Source organism: Solanum lycopersicum, chromosome 12, assembly GCF_036512215.1.
Source record: "Solanum lycopersicum chromosome 12, SLM_r2.1".
NCBI lineage: Eukaryota > Viridiplantae > Streptophyta > Magnoliopsida > Solanales > Solanaceae > Solanum > Solanum lycopersicum.
Window position 1 is genome coordinate 16,581,147 of NC_090811.1, and position 16,410 is coordinate 16,597,556.

General features: G+C 35.8%; 1 protein-coding gene across 1 annotated transcript; it reads right to left on the minus strand.

Moving 5' to 3' along the window:
• Window positions 1-15,274: 15,274 nt before the first annotated feature.
• Window positions 15,275-15,816, minus strand: LOC138340238 (uncharacterized). Its single transcript, XM_069291948.1, has 2 exons — window positions 15,561-15,816; window positions 15,275-15,447 (listed from the first exon to the last, which is right to left on the minus strand). Exons 1-2 carry the CDS (start codon window positions 15,814-15,816, stop codon window positions 15,275-15,277), a joined length of 429 nt encoding a protein of 142 aa, XP_069148049.1.
• Window positions 15,817-16,410: the final 594 nt, after the last annotated feature.

Below are 16,410 nucleotides of genomic sequence, written 5' to 3' on the forward strand. Positions count from 1 at the left end.
TCATACCAATGACTTAGTGAATATGTCTTATTGATTGGTATGGTCTTGTTGAATGTGAATAAAGCTTTTCGAAGTAACTTGCATATTTAATGAAATGTCCCTTTTTAGCATGTTTTCATGATATGTGTGCATATGGTCTCATATGTAGTACAAGTGGTGTACTAACCCAATTTATTCCTTTTTCCCTGATATTTAAGGTTCCTGTCGTTGAAGGGCATTTGGAGACGACTTTAAAGAAGACTTGTGATTCTTGATCATCAAAGTTGGGTAGGCCCTCACTTTCCGAGGGCAATGCCACTATGAAGCCTATGATGTTTCTTTAGTTTTTAAGACTATTTATGTTACTCCTTTTCATTTGACTATTAATCATTGTATGACCTATATGTGGTCTTGTTTCATTTATGTATGGGTTAGTCCCAAATTGTATACTCTTGTTAGATGGTTATGACATGAGACATGCTTTTTGAGACTATGCTATATTCTATATATCTATGTGTAAGAAAAGTAGAAGACTCAATAATCTTCATATACAAAGGGTCTGTGTATACTCGATATATATCTATTATGTATATATAGAGGTCTATGTAAACCTCAATGTAGAAGTAGTAAAAAGTTTTAATTTTCCGCTAATTTTGACCTATGAATTTAATGATGTAAACTAAGAGGCAATTCTTAGTCCTTATAGAGGACGACAATGTCGGTTACGTCTAGGGGGTAATTCCGGATGTGACATCTAACTCAAGATCATGAGTTGGATAATTCTTCAAATGCACCGTAAGTTGTCTAGAAGCATAGGATACTTCTTTCCCATGTTGCATAAGGACACACCCAAAGCCCACTCGAGATGCGTCACAATATACCACGATGCCCTTAGTACCCTCCGGTAAAGTCAACACCGAAGGTAGGTAAGCATATCTTTCAAGATTTGAAAGCTTCTTTCACATGCCTCCGACCACTCAAATTTCACACTCTTTTGGGTCAAGGTAGTTAAAGGATAAGTAATGGATGAAAAACCATCCATAAACCTCCTATAATACCCCCACTAGACCCAAGAAACTCCTAATGTCGATTAAAGTCAATGGTCTAGGCCAATTTTTAACCGCCTCTGTTTTTCTTGTATCAACCTTGACTCCATCACTAGAGATGATATAAAAAAGAAACACAACCGATCTCAACAAAAACTCACATTTGCTATACTTGGAAAATAGTTGGTTTTATGAACTTGTAATACCACTCTCAAATGGTCCATCTGTTCACTCTAATTTTTTAAATATACCAAGACATCATCAATGAAGACAATGAAAAATGAATCCAAGTAACTTCAGAATACCTTATTCATGAGGTTACTAAAAGTCATCGGGGCATTAGTTAGACAAAAAGTACATCACTATGAACTCACCTCTCACCCTAAGTTGGTGATACCCCGATTTCAAGTCAACCTTAAGAATGTCTTAGCCCCTTGGAGTTGATCAAATAAGTTGTCAATCTGAGGGAGAGGATACTTATTATTAATGGTGACTTTATTGAGTTGGATATAATTAATGCACATTCAAAGGATATATCCTTCTTTTTTACAAACAATACCGAAGCACACCATAGAGAAATAATAAGTCTAATGAATCCTTTGTCTAGAAAGTCTTTGAGTTGAGTCTTCAACCCTTTCAACTCGGCTGGAGCCATCTGATAAGAAGTAATTTAAATGGGGTTGGTATCCAGTAGAAAATCAATACCAAAATAAATTTTCTGTTTGGTAGAGACTCTGAGAACATCATTAGGGAAGACCTCTGGACAATCCTTCACTACCGTGACTAACTCAATGGGAGGATTTTCAGCGTCAAAATTTTTTACTCTTAAAATATGGTATAAACACCATTTTGAGATCATCTTACCAGCGTTTATACAAGATGTGATATGACGTCTAGGAATAGAATTTTCCCCCTTCCACTGTAAGGCGTGTTCATTAGTAAAATTTGACTTGACGATTCTTGTTCTACAATCAACGAAAAAAACAATCATGCAATCAATCAATCCCTAAAATGACATAGAAATAAATCACATAAAGTTCTGCTAATTAATCATGAGTAAATCTATTGGGCAACTTTATAAGACAATTTCTATGTACCCTCTTTTTAACCATCGAATCACCTACCGGGATAGTTACCATAAAAGGTTCATTTAAGATATTAGGAAAAATATCAAACTGACTAGCTACAAAGGGAGTAAAAAAAGATAATGTAGAACCCAGATCAAGTAAAGCATAAACATCAATAGAGAAGACTTGTAACATACCGGTCACCACATTGGGAGAACTCTCTTGTTCACCACTAGAGCACAGTGCATAAAAGTGATTCATTTTTGGAGCTCAACATTTTAACCAATTTCTTGTGCTTGACAACTACTCTTGTCTTGTACCTGTATATTAGGGAAATCTTTCACCTTGTGGCCACTCCTGCCACACCAAATCAATTGTCCATCCCAATAAGGCTCTCACCGTTATGCTTCTTACCACACTTTCCACAAGTTGGCTTCTTGCTTGGTTAATTAGTATTCTCTTCCCTTTTGAGAGTCAGTGTTAGGCACCCTATAATAACAAGCCTTGGGAAATTTTGAAGGAAATTGATTGGAAAACCTCTTCGTGAATCTAGTCTTGTCTTGAATTTCAAATCTTCTTTTTGAAGAACCACCTTCATATGACTTGACCCTCTTGGCCTCTGTATTCTTCCTTCTTAGTCTATTTCTTCCAATTTTTGAGCATGAACCATGAGATGAAAGATATTCATATTATCATGTAGCATACCCGAACGAAATTCTTCCACCAAGTCATCGGACACTCTCGTAAGAAAATGACTCATCTCATATCTTGGATTAGAAACCAAGGATGGATCATACTTGTACAACTTAGTAAACTTCAAGGAGTAGTCAAGTAGACTCATACCTCCTTGACAAAGGTTGATGAATTCTTCAACCATAGATTCCATCATCTCTCTAGGAAAGAACCTCTCTTAGAAAGCCTTCTTGATAATCTCTCATGTCATCAGACCATGTCTTAGAACCATACTATCCCCCCCAATGTGTGTACCAAGCTTTGGCCACATCCTTGAGTTGATAGGCCACCAACATTGCCTTCTCTTACGGATCCACACCCATAGAAAATAAGATATTATAGACCTTATCAAGGAAGTCTTGAGGGTCTTCATCAGCTTTCGACCTGAAGAATATAGGTGTATTCACCTGAGTGAAGTCTCTCAAACAAGAAGCCATAGTGATAGCATGTGGAGGCATACGAAATCCAACCTCTATATTCACTTGGGCGGTCAAAGGTTGCACTCGAGAAGTGAAAGAATTAGCTTGAAAGTCCATGTCTTGGTCCAAATTGAGAAAAACTGACCTTATTTCCCCATCCTTCATAGGTGTAGGAACAATCGGAGCTTGATCACCCATAGAAACTTGCTTAACCTGAGGCACCTACTTGTCTTGCGGAGGAGCATAATTGTCATGAGCTCCTGCATTTGCTATCCCTTCTTTGGCTATTCTAGAAGCGTCTCTTTTAGTAGTCATACATATAACCATGATAAATGGTTTTGGTAAAAGAATATAAAATAAGACTCTAAAGGCACGAAATAGGAGTATAAGAAGATGAAAGTTTCCTAAGCATCACATACTCTCTCATTCATAAATGTGGCACGCTTCACATTTATAAATAAGAATCTACATAGACGTGGTTCAATGAGACATCGATCTTAAATATATTCAATCTCATGCTCTGATACCAAGTTTGTCACATACGGAGAGTACCCCTTAGACGTAACTGGCGTCGTCTTCCGCAGAGAGGACTTTGACTAGCCTCTTGGCATTCATCATTACATTTCATAGATTAAAAAGTGTGGAAAATTAAAACTTTTCATTTACATCTACTTCATGAGGTTTACATAGAACTCTCGTTTCCACAAAATATCTACATAGGGAGTTTACATAGACTCCTCACATAGGAAGCTTACATAGGCTTCTACTTTTATTTCACATATACAATATAGAGTCTAATAGAGAGTCTCATATAAAACCATCTAAGTCTAAATAGAAAAATTAGGCTATAGCCCTTACACAAATGTATAATTATCACTTAGGGCTTAAAACTATGTCTTCCACAATAATAGTGAAACAAATGTAATTAGACTATAGATAGTCACATAGTTAGAATGTGAAAATGCATCATCCTTATATATTGCGGACATACCCACGCTAGGAGAAATGATCCAAGTCTTCCTTGAAAATTAGTCATGGACCCTTCAAAGACCGGAACCTAAGATGTTTTGGGAAAATGGAAAATAGGGTTAGTACATCATTTGTACTAAGTATGGAAACATGTGCACACACAACTTAGAAATCATACTAAAAGGGACATCCGTTCAAAACCATGACGAGTTACTTTTAAAAGTCTTATGCACAATAAAGAATACATATAAGATAATGACCATATATTTATTAAGAAAATAGCATATTCAACACAAGACAAACATAATCAAGTTAAGTCAAGTCAACGTGTGAATAGCATACTAGAACCATAGACAAATCAACTCCAACATCATGTTACAACAACAAAGAATGTATAAGAGTTCATAACATTACAACATATACAAGATCCTTACTCATAACACACCATCAGTTCTACAAATGCAATGACCAAGTAAAGCCCCATAATCTTAATCAATCAAGTAAACCAAATAAACGATCATAAGTAATTCATATCATCATCTAATATGGCAAGAGTTGTTATCATCAAATTTAACAAAATAGACCAATAACATGTTCATACATGAAACCAACATCTTATAGTATCACAAACATGTAAAGTCAACATATGCATATCATTATCTTTATAAGAACATAAGAACATAATTCTAAGACTTCCATCAAGGCTAACTAGTTCAATGTATAGGCGGAGTCTCATACCCCTACATTGACTAAGTCAAACCCCTTAAGTCATCTTAGTTAGAGTTCACTTTATAACTTCGTTTTAATTTTGGGAACATCTTGTCTTAACTGACATAGACGACATGATCTAATGTGGAATCTAATGTCATGAGACCCTACACCGAAAGAAGGTGGACTTATTTCCAAAGCATGAACATAGCATCTTGGTGGATCCACTAGCTAGTATTCCCTTGGGGCAACATAGTTCAAGAACTAGCAGACATGTTTGAGACCTTATTTATGACTTTGGCATTGTAATCTCTATATCTTGAGTACATTGGTGAACCTACCTTCCACACTTGGGAAGGGACATTCTTCACTACTAGTTCAGTTATTGCTAAGCTAAAGTCCCTTTTGTATTGTTTTTCTTTAAAAATCATAACTTAGTTTAGGTCATAGAAAAATAGCTCATTGTATAGTCATAGTCATTAGCTCAATAACAAATTGATGACATCATCCTTTCAATACAACCCTCACATGTGAGATAAGCACATTAACATCATCATATCATAATAAGGCACATAGGTACTTATAACCAACCTTATATCGTTAAGTCATAAATTATAATCTCACAATCCACATAGTCAAGACATTTCAATTCTATCATCATACCAACACCTAATTAATTCAATCACAAGGCATACTTCAATCAAACATCATCACCTGGTAAAAGCCGTCATAATTGTAATGATTTGACATACCAAAGACTTACCCCATCTCCTTAAAAGACATCATCATGGCCTTACAATCAACCAACCAATTTCCATCAAATAGTAGGTGTAATATAATCATTTAATTATAATTAATACAATAACTAGGTCAATTGCATCATCACTATCCCAATTAACTTCAATTCATAACCTAGGGTTAGAGGAAAGGGTTCATCATGAATTCATCAAGAAATAGATCCAAATTCAAACAATCCATCACCCGAGGCAGTTAATGAAATTATTATAATAGATAAAACAATTCTCACAATTAATACATTCATCAATTCCCATCAATTTATAAGCAAGATCCAAGATTTGGGGAAATTGGGGAAAGGACATGAATCAAAAGAAATTAAAATTAAACGACATCAATTATGCAACAATCTATACTCAATTAGACATAGGAAATCACAATTAATCATAATCAATCATTCATTTCAAGTTTAGAAGAAAACCCATTTGTAGAAGAAAACCCTAAGAATTGGGTTTTTTAGAAATCAACTTTGAGAGGACCTCTTGGAGAAAGGAATCCAAGAGTGAATAACTAATACCTTAATGAATTTTAATCCACTAAATTTGAGTGAAATCCTTTGAGACTTTGTATTTTTCCTCAAGCTTCTTTGTTTCTTCAATGGAGGATGAATGGAGAGAGATGAGAGCTTTTGGGTTTTGATATGGGTATTTAATTTAAGTCACTGAAAAATGACTTAAAACTGAAATAACACAAATATATTCTCGTTTACTAAATTATCCAAAAGACCCCTCACATAATTGGGCCTTTTTGTGAAGTCAAATCGACTTAAAATCAACACGAATGAATCTGGGAAGTGGTTGAGAGTCGTGAGGTCAATTTCATATCATTTGTTTGAAAATTTAGGTTGAGAAAGTGGACCTCGTGGGGTCCATGCGTTGCGAGGCAAATTTTTTCCTTCCTTGTGCTGGCTGCGGGACGCATGGCTGGTACCATATCATGGCTTCCACACGCTGCTTTGGCAGCTTGCTCGCCAATGTTTTGGTCCTCCTCAAGGACCCTTCAAGTGGTCCTTGGGGAGTCGTTACAGGAATTTTGGACACTTTATGTCATATTTTACCTGTTTGAAGTCTTTTTACAAGTTTTAGAATTCTTATGACACTCCCAAACCTTCACATAACATAGGGACGTCTACTAGTTCAATTTCGCTGGTTTCCGGACGTCATGGATGTTTCTTGATGTCTTGAATATAAAACATTCTAAATGACTTATAAACATTATTTTAGGTCCTAAAAACCTGTTTCCAACCTTACAATAACATGTGAGGCTCTAGATTAGTTTACGAACTTTCGGAGTGTTACATATACATTGCACTAGTTGGACTTGAGGGAAGTCCTGGGAGGATGTTCTTATAAAGTACATGATATGCGTATGTTGACTTTACATGTGTATGAACTTATATGATTTTAGTTTCACTTATGAACATGTTATTGGTCTATTTTTCTAAATATGATGATATGTTATATGAAGTTACACTTACTTATGATCCTTTATTTGATTTACTTAGTTGAGTGGGGCTATGGGACTTCGGTTGGTCATTGCACTTTTAAGCTTGGTATTTGGTTATGAGTAAGGGTCTTTCATATGTTGTAATTTTATGTACTCTTATACATGCTTTGTTGTTATAACATGTTCTTGAAGTTGTTTTGGTTCTGAGTTCTAACATGCTACTATACATGTTGATTTGACTCTATTTGATGATGTTGTTCTTGTGTTGTATATGGTCTTGTGTTAAAGAATATATGATCATTGTCTTATATGTGCTCTTAGTTATGCATACGATTTTTTTAAAGTAACACGGCATGGTTTTGAACAAATGTCCCTCTAAGCATGATTTCAAACATTATATGTGCATATGTTGCCATACTTAAGTACAGGTGGATGTACTAACCCATTTTCTTATATTTATACAACAATGTAGGTTCAGGCCGTTGAAGTTAGAAGGTCAATTGCAAGACTACTTCAATATCCCCTAAGTGTTTGGTAGGTCCTCACCATTCGGGGATGATGCGACTATCTAGCTACTTGATGTTGTTATTATCTAAGGACATTTAGTTTCTGTCTCTTTGATCTGACGACTATTATTGTATATGCCTATATGTGGCTTTTGTTGTAATGAAGTATGGTCTATGCCTGAATGTTGTACTCCGATTTAGATGGTTTAATGTGAGACATTATTATAGACTAAATTCTTATATACTATTTATATTGTCTAAACGAGAAGCTTATGTAAGCTTTCTATGTGAGGAGTCTAAGTAAACTTCATATGTATATATGACTCTTAAGCGAGAGGTCTATGCATAACTCAATATGTAAGAAATTTTAAATTTTTCAGCATTTTAACTTCTATAAATGTAATGACGAATGCAAAGAGGTTAGTCTTAGTCTTCTCCGAGGACGACGACACCGTTACGTCTAGGGTTTGCTCCCCGGTCGTGATATTAACATGCTTGATATAACTTCACCAAAGCAACTATACTCAAAACATAAATAAAGTGCAATTTAAGAAAAAGAACATTTTTACACGAAAACTAATTTTATCATGAACCTTTACCATAAATATGCATATTTTAGCAAAGCAATCCAATTTAAATTTATTTATTATTTTTAAAAGGATTATTATTAACCTCAACTTCGGCTAGAATTTTGAGGAAATAGATAAGGATAACAGGACTTCATGTCTGCCTCGGCCTCCCATTTTTCTCCCTTAACTAGGTGATTTCTCCGTCGAACTTTTACGGAGACCACCTCTTTGTTCCTCAACTTCCTGACTTGGCGATCTAGAATTTCCACCAGATTCTCTTTACAGGGAAGGTTCTCATATACACCTAACCCTTCAAAAGGAAGAATAGATACTGGATCACTAATAAACTTCTTTTATCAAGGAGACATGAAATACCGGATGAACTAAAGCTAGTTCACTAGGTAGTTATACTCATATGCAACTTTTTTGACCTGTTGCAAAAACTAATTGGGATCCACAATCCGAGGACTTAGCTTCCACTTTTTTATGAATATCATCACCCCTTTCATAGGTGAAATCTTCAAATATACCAAATCACCTACTCCGAATTCTAGATCTGTTCTTCTATTGTTGGCCACATGACTTTTGCTGACAATAGGCTATTTTCAACCTATCCCTTATACCTGAACCTTCTCCAAAAATTCATATATTATTTCGATACAAAGGAGTGAAGACACACAAACCTCAAACAACGCAACTGGAGACCTACATCACTAACCATAGCATGCTTCAAAAGGTGTCATGGAAATACTCGAATCGTAGGTATTATTATTGGAGAACTTAATCAGTGGTAGATCATTGTCCCAATTTCCTTTAACTCTATCACACAATCTCTTAACATGTATTCTAGGGTTTGAATAATACTCTCTGCTTTACCATCCATTTGGGATGAAAAGCGGTGCTAAGCTTCACTTGAGTACCCAACCTTTTTTTAAAAGACCTCCAAACACAGGTAGTGAATTTTACACCTCTATCTAATATGATGGATAAAGGGATCCCATGTATAACTATCTCATCAGTGTATATTCTTGAATAATCCTCTGCCAAATAAGTAGACTTGACGGGGATAAAGTGAGCGGATTTTGTCAATCTATCCACTATAACCCAAATTAAATCATTTGCCTCCGAGTTCAAGGCCACCCGACAACAAAGTCACTATTAATTTCTTAATTCCCACTTCCAAGTAGGGAATTCCATTATTTTAGTCAAACCGCTCAACTTTAACTTGTTGGCAATTTGGACACTTGCACACAAACTCCGCTATGGCCTTTTTCAGACCATCCCACCAATATACCTCTCTAAGGTCAAGATACATTTTGGTGGCACCCGGATGAATAAAATATCAAGAAGCATGAGCCTCTTCCAAAATCTTTCCCCTCAAATCCTCAACATCTGGTACAGACAATATACCTTTGTACCTAAGCACACCACACAACCCTTGAGAGAATGACTCATTGAACTTGCTAAGTATCGATTTCTTCAACTCCATCAGTAAGTATCAAGATATTTCTTAGACTTAACCTCAACAACTTAAGACGACTCAGAGTTATTATTAATAATAAAACCACCATTTGGGGAATCTTCAAACCAAACACCCAATCGAGCAAACCTATGAACATCTTTCACTAGGTCTTTCTTACCTTATACTAAATGAGACACACTACCAATGATCATATGGCTTAGAACATCTACAACCATATTGTTCCTACCGGGTTAATAGAGAACACTCAGTCGTAATCTTTTAATAATTCCAAACATCTTCTTTGTCAGGGATTTAACTTTTTTTTGGTGAAAACATATTGAAGACTCTTATGGTCGGTATACACATCTACATGAACTCCATAGAAGTAATGCCTCTATATTTTAAAAGCAAACACTACGGCCGCTAATTCAAAAGCATGAGTTGGATAGTTTTTCTCATGCACCTTGATTTGTCTAGACTCCTAGGCAACAAAACTTTCCATGTTGCATACAGGCACAACCAAAACCCACTAGGGAAGCGTCACAATATACCACAAAACCCTTGGAAACCCCAAGTAAGGTCAACATCTGAGCAGAAGTAAGCCTATCATTGAATATTAGGAAGATTCTTTCACATGCCCCCGACCACTCAAGTTTAACACTCTTTTGGGTCAAGGTAGTCAAAGGATAAAAAATGTATGAAAATTCATCGTCAAACCTCCTATAATACCTGGCTAAACAAAAGAAATTTATAATGTCCATTGGTATCAAAGGTCTAGGCCAATTCTTAGCCGCTTCACTTTTTCTTCATATCGACCTCTATACCCTCACTTAAGATAATGTGACCAAGAAACTCCTCCGACATCAACCAAAACTCATGCTTATTATACTTGAAAAAAATTTGGTGTTTCTTAAGGACTTGCAGTACCACCCTCAAATGGTCCATATGTTCACCCTCATTTTTCAAATTTACCAACATATCGTCAATGAAGACAATCATGAAGGAGGTAATGCAATTCTAGAACACTCTATTTATAAGGTCCATAAAGGTCGCTGGTGTATTAGTGAGACAAAAAGACTTCAATAAGAATTCATAGTGACTATACCTAGTTCAAAAAGTCGATTTTGGTACATCCTCACCTCTCACACTAATACCCTGACTTCAAGTCAATATTAGAAAAGTACCTTGCCCCTTGGAGTTGATCAAACAAGTCGTCAATCCAAGGGATAGGATACTTGTTCTTTATGGTGACCTTAGTGAATTGACGATAATCAATACACATCCTAAGGGACACATCCTTCTTCTAAACAAACAACACCGGAGTTCCCCATTGTAAAATACTAGGTTTAATAAAAACCTTGTCTAATAATTCTTTATTTGAAGCTTTAGCTCTTTCAACTCCACCAGAGCCATCCGGTAAGGAGGGTTGGAAATAGGACTTGCAAGTAGTAGTATTCAATACCAATTCAATTTCCCACTCAGGAGGAATTATGGGAAAGTCATCGACAAAGACTTTTTGAAAGTCCTTCGCTACGGGAATCGACTTTTTAGGAGGAATATCAGACTCAAATCTTTAACCCTAACAATATAGTAAACACATCGCTTAGAGATCATCTTACAACCGTTTATAAAAGAAATGATATGACCTTTAGGAATTGAGTGTTATGACCTAGATTCTGGAATTTGAATCCCAACCGACATCATTGACCTCTCAGAGGTCCCTGACAAGCGTCTTCTTGCATTCATCACATTCATATGGTTAATATTAGTAGAAAATTTAAAACTTTTTATGAGTATGAAATGTGCATAGACTTCATATGTTTCCTTCTTCTTGTTGTATATTTCAATGATTCCTTTGATACTACTTACAAGTGCAATGATTCATTGTAGTTTAATAACCACAATTAATCAAGTAAGTAATATGAGGACTAAGGAATGATTACACTACCTTATAAAGAGACATTCGTTACTCCATGTATCCATTAACATTTCATAAGCCAATCTCTATTGTCTATGCCATCTGTTTCATTACTTTCATGTTAGGGAAGATATGAGTTTTTTAGTTGTCATTATGTTTCTACTTCCCTTTATTGGCATCATATAAGTCATTATAAGACAATCTTATTTGGACTTGCCAATTATTTTTTTAAACTTCATAAGTAATCATATTGGCAATTGACATTCTTAAACTCTTCTTTATAGCTCCCTTTGGACATACGTTCCATCTTTATTCTTTCTTGCTTTCACAGAGACATCTTTAGAAGTAAGATCATGCGATCTAACATGAAATCTAGTGTCTTCCCCACACAAAAAAGAGATTGTTCACCGATTAAAATGAATCTAGATCATGTAAGCTAATCATGAAATCCACTGTCTGCCCCACACCGAAAAGGGGTGATTCCCGGCTAAGGTGAACCCATCTCAAGTGTTCACTCCACACTGAAAAAGAGTGGCTCACGACTATAGTGAACCATGATCATGTTTTGAGAATTAACCAAAATATATGATGTGAGCTAAATATGAAATCCAGTGTCCACCCCACACCGAAAAGAGGTGATCTCACTGGACAAGGTGAGATCGAAACATACCTAGCTCTCTTAGGTGAAAACCACATGCTAGTTCCTATGTTGGCTAGACATAGTTCAATTGACTAGGGACTTAAGGAGACTACTTATCCACCTCGGTGGTAGCTTCGTCTCAGGAGACTTACACATGCAAGCACATTCTCACACTAGTCTACCGGTGCTTTGCTAAACTTTCATTATCTTATTTATCTTTTAGATTTGACTCAATCATTATGGAAGCTTGCTTCTAGATTTATATTTACTTACTCTATTGATTACTTGTCATCATTACTTTACATTGATGAAATGTGAATTGTCCTTACATATCATCCTTTGGTGTTAATGATACTAGTCTCGCACATTCTGTCACCTTCATTCGTTAGTGCTTTTTACATAGTAGCTTAGGTGTCAGTGAGTCTTGTCTCACTTCCTTTAACACCTCATTCTTGTAATTTCTTTAACTTAGACCTCATTAGTTATGCTATTGCTCACGTTACGTACTTACTTTAGTGTGCTACCTTCATATCATCGATTATGGACGACGAGCACTTCATTTAATGAGTTTCATAAGTTCATATATCATTCTTGTAGAACATGTTGGGAGTTGTCCCAATGAATGGCATGATACAGGATATGGGTTTATTGAATTAGTTTAGAAGTGCTTACATTGTCATTTCTTTACTCTAACTACACAAGATTGGCATATGATTGGCCTTGGTCTAAACACTTGGATATTAAACTACATAACTATTTTTTTTTGCATAAGCCAATTTTTATGTGTGTTCATATTTAAATTTAATATGTATGAGCCATTATCCAATCTTTCAATCATTAAAATAAACTCATACCCATTTGCATGCATCCTTTTTTACAAATTAGTGTTAGCCAATTTGTTGGCATAAGATAGGCAATGCATTCAAGAAGTGATTTCATAGATGTCTTTTAAGCCAATCTTATTTTATTACTTTTAGTGATAACGTTTCTAAAACCCTTCAACAGCATTATATTAATATTTGATGAACTTAGCATCTTCATAACATCACTATAACAACAAGTCAACATTTTGCCAAAACACATAAATCACATAACACATCACGAACGTAACTTGGTATATCATCGTTTCTTAATTTACATGATAATATTAACTTTACACGACTAAAATTTAATAGGTGCATTCGATATTCATAATTAAAGAATAATACGTGTTAAGAATAGCCAGCCCCACATACCAACAACATGGTCGCTAACCTATTCATCATTGAATCGAAAATGATATTAGAGACAAAGGAGTTCGACGAGAATACGAGAAAAACCCTAGTTATAAAGATCTTTGAATCGTTCGAAAGAAGTTTTGTTGGATAAACAAGTCCAGGAAAGAAACCCATACCTTATGCATATTGAATCTACGACGATTTCTTGTTGCATGAAACCTTGAAATCGTCCAAGAAAAAATTTAGCATTTTACGTTCTTGCGGTTTGTTGTTACTTCCTTAGTCGTGAGTCTCTTGTAAATGGACGTTGTTCCTAGGTTTTTGGAAATAATGTTGAATTCTTCAACTTTATATTAATTAACTTAATTAATAAATTAATTAGTTAATTACTAAAATACCCCTCCTCAGTTGACTGGACATAGGAGGACCATTGACTTACCCAATTTCAATTTTGACTAAGTGTCTCGGCTGACCAAGTCTTATTATAACTAATTTGATAGATTAATTAGTTAAATAAGGGACTTAAGGAAACTAACAAAACACCCCTAAGTAACTAGGACCACAACTAACAACTTTGGACCATCCAAGGTTAGGAACTAGGTTGTCTCTTTCTTGTCTTAACCTAAATCTTTGTTTTTCCTATGTAGTTAGTTACATAGGCAGTAGGTAAGGCTCTAGAATAAGTTAAATAGCTAGGCCCCACTTGGGTGAACCCATGTGCATGCCTGCCCCACTTGGGTGAACCTATGTGCATGCCTGCCTCCCTAACTACCCTACCCGAATTCGGTTAGGGTGGTCCCCTCTTGGATGTTTCGCTCTTTTCTTGCCCATGGGTTTGTTGTACATTCCTAACTAACTATTCTGATGTCCTATTGGGAATATTGACTTATTGTCCTAAGGACCCTTACTATGTCCTTGGGCATTGCTTGATTTACATGATAATTTAAATGGTTATGTGCCATGGTACTAGGCTTGACACTTGGATGCCTAGTAAATAGTGCATTGGGTTGAGAACTCATCATTTTTATTAGCTTAGGGTCTTTATTCCAGGCATATTTTTTAAACAAGCTCATGAATACTTAGAAAAATAGGCTAACACCCTTTAAGCCAATATTTCTATTATGCCCAATATTTTGCTTATATTGATATTATATAGAAATTGGCTAACACCCCTTAGTCAATTTTCTATACTATGCCCAATATTTTTCAATATTGGGCATTAGAATGCCTATGTATCCCAAATACACATTCTTACAGACTTATTGGGATCTTCATTAGACATGTAATTTTCCGGAATGTTACATTATCCCCCCCCTACGAACATTCGTCCCCGAATGACACTACACATCATTTAAATAAAGAGGGTGATTTTTCGAATTTTTCTTTAACATGCTTAAACTTTTCTCTTTTGTGAATATCTAATGCGCACATATTTGAATGATATATAACATTTAAGATTACCTGAAGCTTCATATTCGAGATTGAGGAATTTCCTTCTTAGTCAAAGTTAACTTAATGCACATCACCACTAATGCAACACAAAAATCATGTCTACGCTACACAAAAATAACAACATGACATGTAAACATGACTTCATTTTATCTCATATACTGTTATTCTTAAAACGTACAATTAGGGACTTACAACACCAAAATCGAGTAATGCACTAAAACATAGAGTTTTCTTCAACAAAACCTGACTTAGGAAGAATATATCTAACCTCAAGAACTAAACAAGTGCGGGTAACAAGATCTCATGTCTCCTCGGCCTCCCATGTTTCTCTCTCAACAAGGTGGTTCATTCATAACACCTTCACAGTGGGAACCTCCTTCTTCCTCAGCCTTTTCACATGGCGATCTAATGTTTCAACTAGAACCTCTTCACAAAAAATTTTCTCATCAACTCCTAACCTCTCAACAGGAAGGATGGATGCCCGATCGCCTAAACACTTCTTAAGAATTTGAACGTGAAACACTAGATGAACAGAAGCCAAGTCTTAGGTAACTTCAGTTCGTAGACAACATTTTCTACTCGCTTCAAGATCTCATAAGGACCTATATACCTCGGACTCAACTTAACTTTCTTACCGAATCTCATCACGCCTTTCATGGGTGATATCTTCAAGTAGACTTGATCACCCACCTTAAATTCCAGAGCTCTCTTTCTATTGGTTGCATAGGATTTTTGACGACTGTGAGCAGTTGCCAATGTATCCTTGATCACTCTCACCTTCTCCACAGCTTCATGTACGATCTCAGGGCCAAGGATGACATATTCTCCTACCTCAAACAACCCAACTGGATACCTACATCTTCTTCCATATAGTTCTTCAAAAGGTGTCATCACAATACTGGAGTGGTAGCTATTATTTTAAGAGAACTCTATCAGAAGCGAGTGATCATCCCAACTCCCCTTGAAGTTAATAACGCATGCTCTCAACATGTCTTCAAGGGTCTGTTCTGCTTTTCCATATGCCTGCGGATGAAAAGCAGTACTAAGCTTCACATTTTTATCCATGCTCTTTTGGAAAGATCTCAAAAAATGAGAAGTAAATTGGGCTCCACAATCAAAAATGTCAGATAGAGGAATCCTATGACACCTCACTATGCATCAATATAAAGCTTGGCATAATCTTCAGCCTTGTAAATAGACTTCACATGTATGAATTGAGCGGACTTGGTCATTCTATCAATAACAACTCAAATAGAATCATGTAGTTTCCTAGTATTTGGCAGACCAACCACAAAATCTATATTAATAGCCTCCCACTTCCATGTTTGAATCTCAATCGTCTTAGTGAGACCCCCAGGCTTAAGGTGTTCAACCTTAACATATTAGCAATTCGAACACTACTCCACGATCTTCAAGATATCTCTATTCATGCCTTCCCACCAGTAGACCTGTTTAAAGTCATGGTACATTTTAGTGGCACCTACA

Bases quoted from the DNA above. Each gene is read 5' to 3' on its own strand.
- LOC138340238 (XM_069291948.1), bottom strand. From the start codon at position 15,816: ATGACACCTTTTGAAGAACTATATGGAAGAAGATGTAGGTATCCAGTT. The intron at 15,448-15,560 runs GTAAGAAAGTTA...CTGTTCATCTAG, and splicing joins GAAAGGCGTGATGAGATTCG to TGTTTCACGTTCAAATTCTT.